The sequence below is a fragment of the Hyla sarda genome, chromosome 6 (assembly GCF_029499605.1).
Source record: "Hyla sarda isolate aHylSar1 chromosome 6, aHylSar1.hap1, whole genome shotgun sequence".
Lineage (NCBI taxonomy): Eukaryota > Metazoa > Chordata > Amphibia > Anura > Hylidae > Hyla > Hyla sarda.
This window is the reverse complement of record NC_079194.1, coordinates 16536729-16551203: the sequence shown is the minus strand read 5'-3', so window position 1 is coordinate 16551203 and position 14475 is coordinate 16536729. Positions and strand designations below refer to the sequence as shown.

At 42.6% G+C, this 14475-nt stretch overlaps 1 protein-coding gene across 4 annotated transcripts in view; it reads left to right on the top strand.

Moving 5' to 3' along the window:
• Positions 1 to 14475, top strand: part of LOC130275360 (dimethylaniline monooxygenase [N-oxide-forming] 2-like) — a 50152-nt gene that overhangs the window by 13495 nt on the left and 22182 nt on the right. For 3 of the 4 annotated variants that reach the window (XM_056523235.1, XM_056523232.1, XM_056523236.1), the window contains exons 3-4: positions 8554 to 8690; positions 10226 to 10414. In XM_056523235.1, the coding sequence (XP_056379210.1) occupies positions 8559 to 8690; positions 10226 to 10414 (321 nt within the window). In that variant the 5' untranslated portion in view covers positions 8554 to 8558. Of the gene's footprint in view, positions 1 to 8553; positions 8691 to 9945; positions 10025 to 10225; positions 10415 to 14475 lie in introns of those variants that run through there. The other variant, XM_056523234.1, reaches the window with a different exon arrangement.

Below are 14475 nucleotides of genomic sequence, written 5' to 3'. Positions count from 1 at the left end.
GTGCCTGAGATCCAGGCAGGAGCAGTCAAGCGCCGATAATGCTGATCACAGGCGTGTTAATGCACGCCAGTGATCAGCATAGGAGATCAGTGTGTGCAGTGTTATAGGTCCCTATGGGACCTATAACACTGCAAAAAAAATGTTAAAAAAAAGTGTTAATAAAGGTCATTTAACCCCTTCCCTAATAAAAGTTGGAATCACCCCCCTTTTCCCATAAAAAAAATAAAATAGTGTAAAAAAAATAAAAAATAAACATATGTGGTATCGCCGCGTGCGTAAATGTCCGAACTATAAAAATATATCATTAATTAAGCCGTACGGTCAATGGCGTACGCGCAAAAAAAAATTCCAAAGTCCAAAAAAGCGTATTTTGGTCACTTTTTATACCATTAAAAAATGAATAAAAAGTGATCAAAAAGTCCGATCAAAACAAAAATCATACCGATAAAAACTTCAGATCACGGCGCAAAAAATGAGTCCTCATACCACCCCATACGTGGAAAAATAAAAAAGTTATAGGGGTCAGAAGATGACATTTTTAAACGTATAAATTTTCCTGCATATAGTTATGATTTTTTCCAGAAGTGCGACAAAATGAAACCTATATAAGTAGGGTATCATTTTAACCGTATGGACCTACAGAATAATGATAAGGTGTAATTTTTACCGAAATATGCACTGCGTAGAAACAAAAGCCCCCAAAAGTTACAAAATGTCGTTTTTTTTTCGATTTTGTCGCACAATGATTTTTTTTTCCATTTCGCTGTGCATTTTTGGGTAAAATAACTAATGTCACTGCAAAGTAGAATTGGCGACGCAAAAAATAAGCCATAATATGGATTTTTAGGTGGAAAATTAATTGAAAGGGTTATGATTTTTAAAAGGTAAGGAGGAAAAAACTAAAGTGCAAAAACGGAAAAACCCTGAGTCCTTAAGGGATTAAAGGGGCACGCCGGTGGAAAACCTTTTTTTTTTTGTAATAAACTGACTCCAGAAAGTTAAACAGATTTGTAAATTACTTCTGTTAAAAAATCTTCCAGTACTTATTAGCTGCTGAATACTACAGAGGAAATTATTTTCTTTTTGGAACACAGAGCTCTCTGCTGACAGCTCTGTCCATTTTAGGAACTGTCCAGAGTAGGAGCAAATCCCCATAGCAAACCTATCCTGCTCTGGACAATTCCTAAAATGGACAGAGATGTCAGCAGAGAGCACTGTGGTCATGCTGTCAGCAGAGAGCTCTGTGTTTCAAAAAGAAAATAATTTCCTCTTTAGAGATCTGCAGCATCTGGAATCGGCGCAGAATTTCCTTGTGGAAATTTTGTAGTGTGAACGGGCCCTAAGGCTTATTTTATTTATTTAATTTTAGAAATAAAATTAACAACCCATATAAAACTTGAGAACCATTCAGATGCAAACATAGTTTATGCCATATCCATTTATGCCAGCGATTTAACTAGCGGCAAAGAACATGAGTTACTCATTAACTTTTATCAGTTTGGTTTCTGCAAGTAAAGTAGATTTCTTTCTGGAACAACTGTCAGGGATCAAGGTATTGTACTAAAAACCTGCTGTCTATCTTAAAATCTCATATTTATGTTGTTTTTCTGACACAAAATACATCTTTTTTGCCTTAGTAAATGGTCAAACCCCTTTAGGACTTCACTTATTTTGGCCTTAAGGATCCAGCCAATTTTCATTTTTGCACTTTACGGTAGTTTTTTTCCCCTCCCATTCTAAAAATCATAATGCTTTCAGTTTTGCACCTACAGACCCATATAAGGGCTTGCTTTTTGTGTCACCAACTGTACGTTGTAATTACATTGCTTATTTTATAACATAATCTGCGGCGAAACCAAAAAAATGTATTTGTGGGCTGAAATTTAAAAAAAAAAAACATGTCATTTTGTAACTTTTGGGGGCTTCCGTTTTTGTGCAGTGCCCTTTTCAGTAAAAATGACACCTTATCTTTATTCTATAGGTAAATGTGGTTACAAGGATACCTAATTTATGTAGGTTTTAGTTTATTTTACTACTTAAACAAAAATTATAACTACATGCATCAAAATTAGTATGTTTAAAATTATCATCTTCTAACCCTTGTTTTGAAGGGACATTGTGATTGGAATTTTTTTTTTTTTTTTACCTGTACGCCATCAACCGTGTGGCTTAGCTAACTTTCTATTTTAATAGTTCGGACATACCACTTATGATTATTTTTATTACATTATTTTATTTAACCCCTTAAGGACATAGGGCGTATCCATACGCCCCCGTTTCCAAGTCCTTAAGGACCGAGGGTGTATGGATACGCCCTGAGCATTTCCGGCCCCCACCGCTAGCCGGAGGGGAGCCGGAGCCGGATGCCTGAAATCGTTCAGCAGGCATCCCGGCATATCGCCCAGGGGGGTCATTATGTCCCCCCATGTCGGCGATTGCCGCAGATCGCTGGACAATTCAGTCCAGCGATCTGCGGCGGATTCCGGGTCAATCGGGTCTCCAGTGACCCGATGACCCGGAATTACTGGCTGATCGGGGCCGTCAGAGACGGCCCCGAACAGCCAGAGTCTGCAGGAGTGAGGTGGCACTGGTGCCACCTCACAATCGCCCCGATTCGTCGGCCGGATTACCGGCCGACCAATCAGGGCGCCTGCTGCGGGTGTCACTCCCGCAACCCGCTCCGCCCCTCTTCCGGAGGACGTGAGCGGGTGCGGGAAGACGACCCCCGGTGCTGGGGACCCCGATCCCCGGCGTCCCTGTTGGGATCGGGGCCCCAGGAGCAGCGGCGGCGGCGGAGACGACGAGGGACTGACCTGCGCGGCGAGGATCGTTGGAGGTGAGTGACAGCCTCCTGCTGTTGCTTAGCAACAGCTCCCAGCATGCAACAAGGGCATGCTGGGAGCTGTAGTTATGCAACAGCAGGAGGCAGACCACCACAACTCCCAGCATGCCCTTATGGGCATGCTGAGACTTGTAGTTTTGCAACAGCTGGAGGCACATTCTTTCTATGTAAAAGTGTACCTTCAGCTGTTGTGTAACTAAAACTCCCAGCTTGCACAATCAGCTAAAGTGCATGCTGGGAGTTGTAGTGGTGCATCTGGTGGTTGCATAACTACAACTCCCAGCATGCCCGTTGGCTGTCGGTGACTGCTGAGAGTTGTAGTTTTGCAACAGCTGAAGGCACACTGAGTTAAGTAGTAAACCAGTGTGTCTCCAGCTGTTGCATAACTACAATCCCCAGCATCCCCAGCCAATGTAGTATGCCTCCGGCTGTTGCATAACTACAAGACCCAGCATGCCCTTCCGCTGTCCGTACATGCTGGGGGTTGTAGCTTTTGCAACAGCTGAAGGCACACTGGTTGCAAAACACTGAGTTTGTTACCAAACTCAGTGTTTCACAACCTGTGTGTCTCCAGCTGTTGCAAAACTACAACTCCCAGCATGCACTGATAGATCGTACATGCTGGGAGTTGTAGTTTTGCAACAGCTGGATGTTTCCCCCCCCCCCCCCAATGTGAACGTACAGGGTAGACTCACATGGGCGGAGGATTACAGTAAGTATCTGGCTGCAAGTTTGAGGTGCGGCAAAATTTCTGTCGCAGCTCAAACTGCCAGCGAGAAACTACTGTGAACCCCCGCCCATGCGACTGTACCCTAAAAACACTACACTACACTAACACACAATAAAATAAAAAGTAAAAAACACTACATATACACATACCCCTACACAGCCCCCCTCCCCTCCCCAATAAAAATGAAAAACGTCTGGTACGTCACTGTTTCCAAAACGGAGCCTCCAGCGGTTGCAAAATTACAACTCCCAGCATGCACTGATAGACCGTACATGCTGGGAGTTGTAGTTTTGCAACAGCTGGATGTCCCCCCCCCCCAATGTGAACGTACAGGGTACACTCACATGGGCGGAGGATTACAGTAAGTATCCGGCTGCAAGTTTGAGCTGCGTCAAATTTTCTGCCGCAGCTCAAACTGCCAGCGAGAAACTACTGTGAACCCCCGCCCGTGTGACTGTACCCTAAAAACACTACACTACACTACCACAAAATAAAATAAAAAGTAAAAAACACTACATATACACATACCCCTACACAGCCCCCCTCCCCTCCCCTCCCCAATAAAAATGAAAAACGTCTGGTACGCCACTGTTTCCAGAACGGAGCCTCCAGCTGTTGCAAAACAACTACTCCCAGTATTGCCAGATAGCCACTGACTGTCCAGGCATGCTGGGAGTTTTACAACAGCTGGAGGCCCCCTGTTTGGGAATCACTGGCGTAGAATACCCCTATGTCCACCCCTATGCAATCCCTAATTTAGGCCTCAAATGCGCATGGCACTTTCACTTTGGAGCCCTGTCGTATTTCAAGGCAACAGTTTAGGGCCACATATGGGGTATCGCCGTACTCGGGAGAAATTGGGCTTCAAATTTTGTGGGGTATTTTCTGCTATTACCCTTTTTAAAAATGTAAAATTTTTGGGAAAACAAGCATTTTAGGTAAAAAAAAAATAATTTTTTTTTACATATACAAAAGTCATGAAACACCTGTGGGGTATAAAGGTTCACTTAACCCCTTGTTACATTCCCCGAGGGGTCTAGTTTCCAAAATGGTATGCCATGTGTTATTTTTTTTGCTGTCCTGGCACCATAGGGGCTTCCTAAATGCGGCATGCCCCCAGAGCAAAATTTGCTTTCAAAAAGCCAAATGTGACTCCTTCTCTTCTGAGACCTGTAGTGCGCCAGCAGAGCACTTTTCACCCCCATATGGGGTGTTTTCTGAATCGGGAGAAATTGGGCTTCAAATTTTGGGGGGTGTTTTCTGCTATTACCCTTTTTAAAAATGTAAAAATTTTGGGAAACCAAGCATTTTAGGTAAAAAAAAATTTAAAATGTTCACATATGCAAAAGTCGTGAAACACCTGTAGGGTATTAAGGTTCACATTACCCCTTGTTACGTTCCCCGAGGGGTCTAGTTTCCAAAATGGTATGCCATGTGTTTTTTTTTTGCTGTTCTGGCACCATAGGGGCTTCCTAAATGCGGCATGCCCCCAGAGCAAAATTTGCTTTCAAAAAGCCAAATGTGACTCCTTCTCTTCTGAGACCTGTAGTGCGCCAGCAGAGCACTTTTCACCCCCATATGGGGTGTTTTCTGAATCGGGAGAAATTGGGCTTCAAATTTTGGGGGGTATTTCCTGCTATTAGCCTTTTTAAAAATGTAAACATTTTGGGAAACCAAGCATATTAGGTAAAAAATAAAAAATTTTTTTTACATATGCAAAAGTCGTGAAACACCTGCAGGGTATTAAGGTTCACATTACCCCTTGTTACTTTCCCCGAGGGGTCTAGTTTCCAAAATGGTATGCCATGTGTTTTTTTTTTTGCTGTTCTGGCACCATAGGGGCTTCCTAAATGCGGCATGCCCCCAGAGCAAAATTTGCTTTCAAAAAGCCAAATGTGACTCCTTCTCTTCTGAGACCTGTAGTGCACCAGCAGAGCAATTTTCACCCCCATATGGGGTGTTTTCTGAATCGGGAGAAATTGGGTTTCAAATTTTGGGGGGTATTTTCTGCTATTACACATTTTAAAAATGTAAAATTTTTGGGAAACCAAGCATTTAAAACAGGATTAGATACATTCCTGGAACAAAATAAGATTAATGCTTATGAAGAAATATAAAATCTCATCCCTTCCCCAATATCGCGCCACACCCCTACCCCTTAATTCCCTGGTTGAACTTGATGGACATATGTCTTTTTTCGACCGTACTAACTATGTAACTATGTAACATTTTAGGTAAAAAAATAAATATTTTTTTTACATATGCAAAAGTCGTGAAACTTTACCCCTTGTTACGTTCCCTGAGGAGTCCAGTTTCCAAAATGGTATGCCATGTGTGTTTTTTTGCTGTTCTGGCACCATAGGGGCTTCCTAAAGGTGACATGCCCCCCAAAAACCATTTGACGTTCCTTCCCTTCTGAGCCCTCTACTGCGCCCGCCGAACAATTAACATAGACATATGAGGTATGTGCTTACTCGAGAGAAATTGGGTTTCAAATACAAGTAAAAATTTTCTCCTTTTTACCCCTTGCAAAAATTCAAAAATTTGGTCTACAAGAACATGCGAGTGTAAAAAATGAAGATTTTGAATTTTCTCCTTCACTTTGCTGCTATTCCTGTGAAACACCTAAAGGGTTAATACACTTACTGAATGTCATTTTGAATACTTTGGGGGGTGTAGTTTTTATAATGGGGTCTTTTATGGGGCATTTCTAATATGAAGGCCCTTCAAATCCACTTCAAACGTGAACTGGTCCATGAAAAATAGCGAGTTTGAAAATTTTGTGAAAAATTTCAAAATTGCTGCTGAACTTTGAAGCCCTCTGGTGTCTTCCAAAAGTAAAAACTCATAAATTTTATGATGCAAACATAAAGTAGACATATTGTATATGTGAACCCAAAAAAAAAATATTTTGAATATCCATTTTCCTTACAAGCAGAGAGCTTCAAAGTTAGAAAAATGCAAAATTTTCATTTTTTTTCATCAAATTTTGGGATTTTTCACCAAGAAAGGATGCAAGTTACCATAAAATTTTACCACTAAGTTAAAGTAGAATATGTCACGAAAAAACAATCTCAGAATCAGAATGATAACTAAAAGCATTCCAGAGTTATTAATGTTTAAAGTGACAGTGGTCAGAATTGCAAAAAACGCTCCGGTCCTTAAGGTGAAAAAGGGCTCGGTCCTTAAGGGGTTAAAAATGGAAAAAGGAAAATTTTATTAACTTTTAGTAACTTTCAGGAGGCAGATAAGAGCCCTCCCGCTGTCCTCTCAGCTGATTGGGACATTGCAGTATCACCGTGATGGTTCTCTGAGCTGCTGGGATAGTTTTACTTAATTTTAGTCGCCACAATCAACTTTGATCGCGGCGTCTAAAGGGTTAATGCCAGGCATCCACCCGATCTACAGTGCTCGGGATTAACCCTGGGTCTTGGCTGATGATAACAGTTGGGACCCTCCGGGATAGAAGTGTGCTAAGCTCGTGAGCATGTTTCAAACCCCGGTAACAGGACCAGAGTGTATAGGTACGCCCTGCGACCAGGGCACAAGGGCATACCCATACGCTCTGCATCTTGAACAGGTCAAAACTTTACTGTCATTAACATAGATTGGTCTTGAGACCTGCTGCGATCGGGGATAAGTGCACAGCAGATGGCCACAATATCCGGCTTATCCACTCCTTAGAATATAATAAAGTAAATGACACATATTGGCTGGCTGCAACGCATTTATCCAAGTTATAACTCTCAATCACAGCAGGTCTCAGTGTGGTGTCCCAGAGCAGAACACCCTTGTCTACTTGCCCTGTCAGGTGGATAGTGCCCGCTTCTGGCCCCACAGCTCCATATCAAAATGTATTGTGTTATGATCAATAGCTTTACTGTGTTTCTCATTGTCTGTGTTAATTTCTCATGTCATGTAAGGAGTTAAATAAGGGTATGAAACCACATGAGCCAACCACATAGGGACATGCCCAAGTACCAGTTTCTAAAATTCTGATTCTGAGCGACTACACTCTTTAAAAGGATCCCGTCGACCAGGTCACCAGTTCAAGTAAGCTTTGGGGACAACAGAAGAATCTGATGGACCCCATAGCAACCAAGGAATGATGGTGAAGATCCTCAAGCCGCCCCTGTTCATTAATGTCCACCCTGGCGGTACGCACCAAAATTGGACTCTACTATGAAACAGTGCAAGGATGTGTTTGTCAGCTCCCAAAGTCAAGTCTATACAAATCAAGTCTAGTCTATTCAAGTCCTGCCTATTCCAGTCTAAGTCACATCAGAATTAAGACTACAAGTCCCAGAAAGCCCATTAATGCAACTGTGGTTTCTTACTTCATTCACCCCTACAATTGCACTGAAATGTCTGTACTGTTTTCCTGCAACTGTTCAAGTAAAGTACAAGTAGTTACCTTGCATTGTACCTTGCACTTGGCACTGGCAAGCACTTTTCCTTGTCGTGTGGTAAACACTCCTGCCGTCACAAACATTCACCTTAGTCACATCACCCTTCAGTCTACACTACACGCCATTACCTCTGCCTACCACATCAGGAGTGGCACCCAGTGTGATCTGTAAATGACAGTAAAGTTTTAAGGGTAGAAACCTAATTAAAATGTTCCCTAATGTCAATATTGTTTTCTGTTTTGCGCGCTATTTTCTCTGTTTATTTTGCAGTATGTGCTTCTGGTTCCAAGTCAGGTGGCCTTGTCTACAGATTAATACAAATGTAATGTTTGTTTATAATAATAAATGCTTTGGCAGATCTCCACCCATTGAAAGTTAAGAGTTGCACTGTCATTTGTTGGGAAAGTGGGATCCAGAGTTAAAAGGGGGTTTTCAGGTCTTATCAGACCGGATGCTAAAACGTAAATGGTTATTGTTGTCTCTGGCACTTGGTTAATATAATTTCATATATTTAATGTGAATAGTTTGGGATAAGATTTACCATGCGTTAACTGTGAAACTTTATTTTTCAGTAATTATGTCAAAGCGAGTGGCTATTATCGGTGCAGGGTGCAGCGGCCTCTCAGCCATCAAATGTTGTGTAGAAGAAGGCCTGAAACCCACATGTTTTGAGCAGAGTGATGGAATCGGAGGACTCTGGAGGTTCACAGTAAGGACATTTAGATTGTATTGTTAAATGTCACAGAAAAAAAAAGTATCCTTATGGTACGTTCAAATGTACAGGATCTGCTGCATATTTTGCTGCATGATTTTTGCTGCTGATTTTGATATCCATTGACTTCAATGGGAAGCAAAAACAGAAGAAAATATGCAGCAGAACCTGTAAGTGTGAACAACCCTCAAAGCACATAGGGGGAGATTTATCAAAACCTTTTCGAGAAAAAGTTGCTGAGTTGCCAATAGCAATCAATCTGATTGTTTTGTTTATTTTTCAGAGGCCTTTTCAAAAATAAAAGAAGCGATCTGATTTGTTGCTATGGGCAACTGAAACTTTTCTCTGGACAGGTTTTGATATTTCTCCCCCATAGTTTTATGAAAAATGGTGAAGCCCCATTTACTATAGTCATTGTTCATAATTACACCCATGGTCAAATCTTTGGATAAATACCGTAAAATAGCCCAGTTTTCACTGAGCAGTAGCCAACAACCACTTTAGTACAATCCAGGTCCCCAAGCAAGAAGTAGGATCCCAGCAGAAAAAGTTATGCCTATTGTGAAGTAATAAAAGTTATTTATTCACCCGAGGACTGCACCATTCAACAAAGTTATGTATTAAAGGGGTAGTCCAGTGCTGAAAAACGTATCCCCTATCCTAAATCTCCTGTACGGGGCCCCGGCTCGCTGGGCAGATAGCGGGTGTCGACCACCACACGAAGCGGTGGCTGACACGCCCCCTCAATACAACTCTATGGCAGAGCCAGAGATTGCCGAAGGCAGCGCTTTGAATCTGCCATAGAGTTGTATTGAGGGGGGGTGTCAGCTGCCACTTCGTGCGGTGGTCAACTGCCACCTTAGGATAGGGGATACGTTTTTCAGCACTGGACTATTCCTTCAATCCCAGTACAGCAACATCATTCAATAAGGGTACCCCACTACACACAGGCCACATGAGTGTAAAGAGAACTCACCACAGATTCTGGAGAGGGAGATGTTTATTTCAGGGCAGATTCTGCAATAAGAATTCAAATGTTCATTCTTTTTGTGGAATCAGGATTGCAGAATTTCGCCTTCAGAGATTAGATTTCCGCTGAAGAAAATTGGCAGTTTGAATGGTACAGTAGAAATCCCATTAACCACAAGAGGGCATGCCTCACTGTGTAGAGTTGTGAACGAGAAGGCAAAGGCAGGCTATGAATATTGATAAGCCGGGCAGAGCGCTGACCCAGCAGTGGTGACATCACAGTGCCCAGGTAAGCCAGCAGAGCTCTGCCCATGCCAAAAGCTGCTCACTAGCGGCGAAACAAGACGATGGATCCCGATAGTGTAAGTATCATTTTGATCATTCGTCACCCGCTCTACAAGCCTGTGTAACAGATTTCCTTTCCCAAAATGTTTTTTTCAGTGATCATAATTATGTCCATGTCAGAGATGTTTATACCCTCTACGCAATTTAAATAGTTAAAACAATATGTATGTGCCATAGATGACCGAGTTTTCACCAGTCTGTTTACTGTGTTTCTATAGGAAACCGTGGAAGAGGATAGAGCGAGCATTTATAAATCGGTGTTCACAAATACGTCCAAAGAGATGATGTGCTACAGTGATTTCCCAATGCCTGAAGACTTCCCGGTGTATCTGCATCATTCCAAAATCTTAGAATACCTCCACCTATATGCAGAACACTTCAACCTCTTACAATACATTCAGTTTCAGGTAATTTACAAAAAGGAAAGTATATGCTAACAACATATTTGAGAATATGTTGTCTCAAAGTCTTAAAAATTAAGGGGAAAATTTATCAAAACCTATATAGAGGATGGAGGGTGCAGTTGTCCATAACAACCAATCAGATCGCTTCTTTCATTTTTTAAGAGTCTGTGAAAAATGAAAGAAGCAATCTGGTTGCTATGCGCAATTGAACTACTCTGCCTTTTCACAGGTTTTGATAAATTTCCCCCTAAGAGTTAAAGGGGTACTCCGGCCCTAAGACATCTTATCCCCGCAATTTTGCATTCAGCACCCACCTCAGGGAGCTGCACGCTGCGCTGCCAGCTCAGAATTTGCCGTGTGATGACCACGGGGCCGGAGTATTGTGACGTCACGACTTCGCCCCCGCGTGACGTCACGCCCTGCCCCCGCTATGCAAGTCTATCGGAAGGGGCGTCACGCCCCCTCCCATAGACTTGCATAGCAGGAGCAGAGCGTGACATCACATGGGGATGGAGTCGTGACGTCACAATACTCCGACCCGTGGTCGTCACATGGAAGATTCTGAGTTGGCAGCGCGGCATACAGCTCCCCGAGGTGGGTGCTGAATGCAAGATTGCGGGGGTCCGCAGCGGCGGGACCCCCGCGGTCAGGCATCTTATCCCTATCCTTTGGATAGAGGATAAGATGTCTTAGGGCCACAGTACCTCTTTAAAAGAGAGGTTGTCGGAATCTGCATTTTCTCTAGGGAAATGTCTAGCAACAGCAACACATTATAATGCCAACTAAATAACGTAATTGAATGCATCACTGTGCCTGCAAATATAGGTAATGTCCTGATGGCCGCAATTGAGAATTGAGTAGAGTCCGGTTTAGGCTGGGTTCACACCACGTTTTTGCAATACAGTTCCGTATATGTTTTCAATTTAAAAACCATACGGAACTGTATTGAAAACCGTATGCATTGACTCTCCATTAAAAACTGTATGCCAAAAGATGCATCAGGTTGTGTCCATTTTGCATCATGTACGGTTTCGTCTAGTTTTTTTCCTGTACCCAAAATCGTAGCCTACCACGGTTTTTCGTCTGGGTAACCGTATTGAAACCGTACACGTTTTTCTTAACATGGGAGTCATTGGGAACCGTACAGAACGGTATATGCGGACGGTTCCATCCGGTTTGCACCGTAAGGTTTTTTACTTTTGCACATGCGCAGTGCACGCCGAAAGATTTTTCTTAAAAAACAGATGCAACCAGACATCATTTTTCAAACCGTTTACGGGTTAAAATGTGTACACACGTTTTGATACAGTTTAGTCCGGTTCTGAGGAATCCATTTTTCATTAAAAACCTGATACGGGAACTGGATTACAAAAACATGGTGTGAACCCAGCCTTACATAAGTTGTGAGGTCACCTGTTGGCTGTAGATAAATGAGGAAGTATTCACTTCATACGCTTTAGAGATGACATGGCTGAGCTCAACCGAGCTTCTGAGGTGTCTATAGGTTGTGAACCAATAGAGGAGCAAACGCTCTGTTCACACACTGCAGCCTTGTTGCCTTGTAAACAGGTATTAACCCCTTAAAGACCAAGGACGTATCGGTACGTCCTTGGTCCTGCTCTTCTGATATAACGCGGGGTTACACAGTAACCCCGCATCATATCATGGCGGGCCCGGCGTCATAGTGAAGCCGGGACCCGCCTCTAATAGCGCGCAGTGCCGATCGCGGCGCCGCGCGCTATTAACCCTTTAGCCGCGCGCTCAGAGCTGAGCCGCGCGGCTAAAAGTGAAAGTGAAAGTTCCCGACTAGCTCAGTCGGGCTGTTCGGGATAGCCGCGGCTAATCGCGGCATCCCGAACAGCTGACAGGACAGCGGGAGGGCCCCTTCCTGCCTCCTAGCTGTCCGATCGCCGAATGACTGCTCAGTGCCTGAGATCCAGGCATGAGCAGTCATGCGGCAGAATCGTTGATCACTGGTTTTTTATGAGAAACCAGTGATCAACATAGAAGATCAGTGTGTGCAGTGTTATAGGTCCCTATGGGACCTATAACACTGCAAAAAAAAAGTCCAAAAAAAAAGTGAATAAAGATCATTTAACTCCTCCCCTATTAAAAGTTTGAATCACCCCCTTTTCCAATAAAAAAAAAAAACACAGTGTAAATAAAAATAAAAATAAACATATGTGGTATCACCGCGTGCGGAAATGTCCGAATTATAAAAATATATCATTAATTAAACTGCTCGGTCAATGGCGTGCGCGCAAAAAAATTCAAAAGTCCAAAATAGTGCATTTTTGGTCACTTTTTATATCATTTAAAAATGAATAAAAGTGATCAATAAGTCCTATCAATGCAAAAATGGTACCGTTAAAAACTTCAGATCACGGTGCAAAAAATGAGTCCTCATACCGCCCCATACACGGAAAAATAATAAAGTTATAGGGGTCAGAAGATGACAATTTTAAACGTATAAATTTTCCTGCATGTAGTTATGATTTTTTCCAGAAGTCCGACAAAATCAAACCTATATAAGTAGGGTATCATTTTAATCATATTGGACCTACAGAATACATATCAGGTGTCATTTTTACCGAAAAATGTACTACGTAGAAACGGAAGCCCCCAAAACTTACAAAACAGCGTTTTTTTTTTCAATTTTGTCGCACAATTATTTTTTTCCCGCTTCACCATAGATTTTTGGGCAAAATGACTGACGTCATTACAAAGTAGAATTGGTGGCGCAAAAAATAAGCAATCATATGGATTTTTAGGTGTAAATTTGAAAGAGTTATGATTTTTTAAAGGCAAGGAGCAAAAAACGAAAATGCAAAAACGGAAAAACCTCCGATTCTTAAGGGGTTAAGCAAACTCTGGCCATTTTCCTATAAATCTTCTGGTCTACATAGACCTGTCCCATCACATAGATACATAGAATGTGTCGGCAGATAAGAAACCTTTTGGCGCATTTAGTCTGCCCAATGATAGTCCCAAAATAGTCCCTGGCCCTTTACCTTAAACATACACAGTAATTCTTACTGTGTAAGTGATGTTACAGTGCTGCCCCTGACAGCCACATTGAGGAGACAGTGCAGCACCGCTGCTGCACGCCCCACCACCATTATCCAGGGCTCAGTCCTGCAGGACCAATCCTAGAATTCTGCTTACCCCTCCCTCCCCAACCAGCAGACTAGATGCTTAAAGGAAATCTGTCATCAGCGTCACCTGCACTATCTATCGGTACCGAAAGGATAGTACAGGTGACACTAGTGACAGATTTCCTTTAATTAAGGTAAAGGACCTTTGATAATGTCACCATGATGTGACCAGTTAAAGGTTTGGGCAGAGCTTTACCATGTAGGATAAGATAGATTACATGTGGAGGAGGTATGTTACAGTGTGTCCCCTCAATAGTATGGAGATTACATGTGGAGGAGGTATGTTACAGTGTGTCACCTCAGTAGTATTGAGATTACATGAGGAGAAGATTTGTCACAGTGTATCACCCCAGTAGTAAGGAGATTACATGAGGAGGGAGTTTGTTACAGTGTGTCACCCCAGTAGTAAGGAGATTACATGAGGAGGAGGTTTGTTACAGTGTGTCACCCCAGTAGTAAGGAGATTACATGAGAAGGAGGTTTGTTACAGTGTGTCACCCCAGTAGTAAGGAGATTACATGAGGAAGAGGTTTGTTACAGTGTGTCACCCCAGTAGTAAGGTAATTACATGAGGAGGTTTGTTACAGTGTGTCACCCCAGTAGTAAGGAGACTACATGAGGAGGAGGTTTGTTGCAGTGTGTCACCCCAGTAGTAAGATAATTGCATGAGGAGGAGGTATGTTACAGTGTGTCACCCCAGTAGTAAGGCAATTACATGAGGAGGAGGTTTGTTACAGTGTGTCACCCCAGTAGTAAGGTTTTGCCTAGGGTGGCAAAAATCCTTGCACCATCCCTGAGTTAACCATATGGGTGTATTGTTCGTACAGGACATAACAACCTTACAATGATGTCCTTTCTGTCACATTGTTCCTCAGCCCCCTCTCCTAATATTCAGTGCTGGAGATGGAG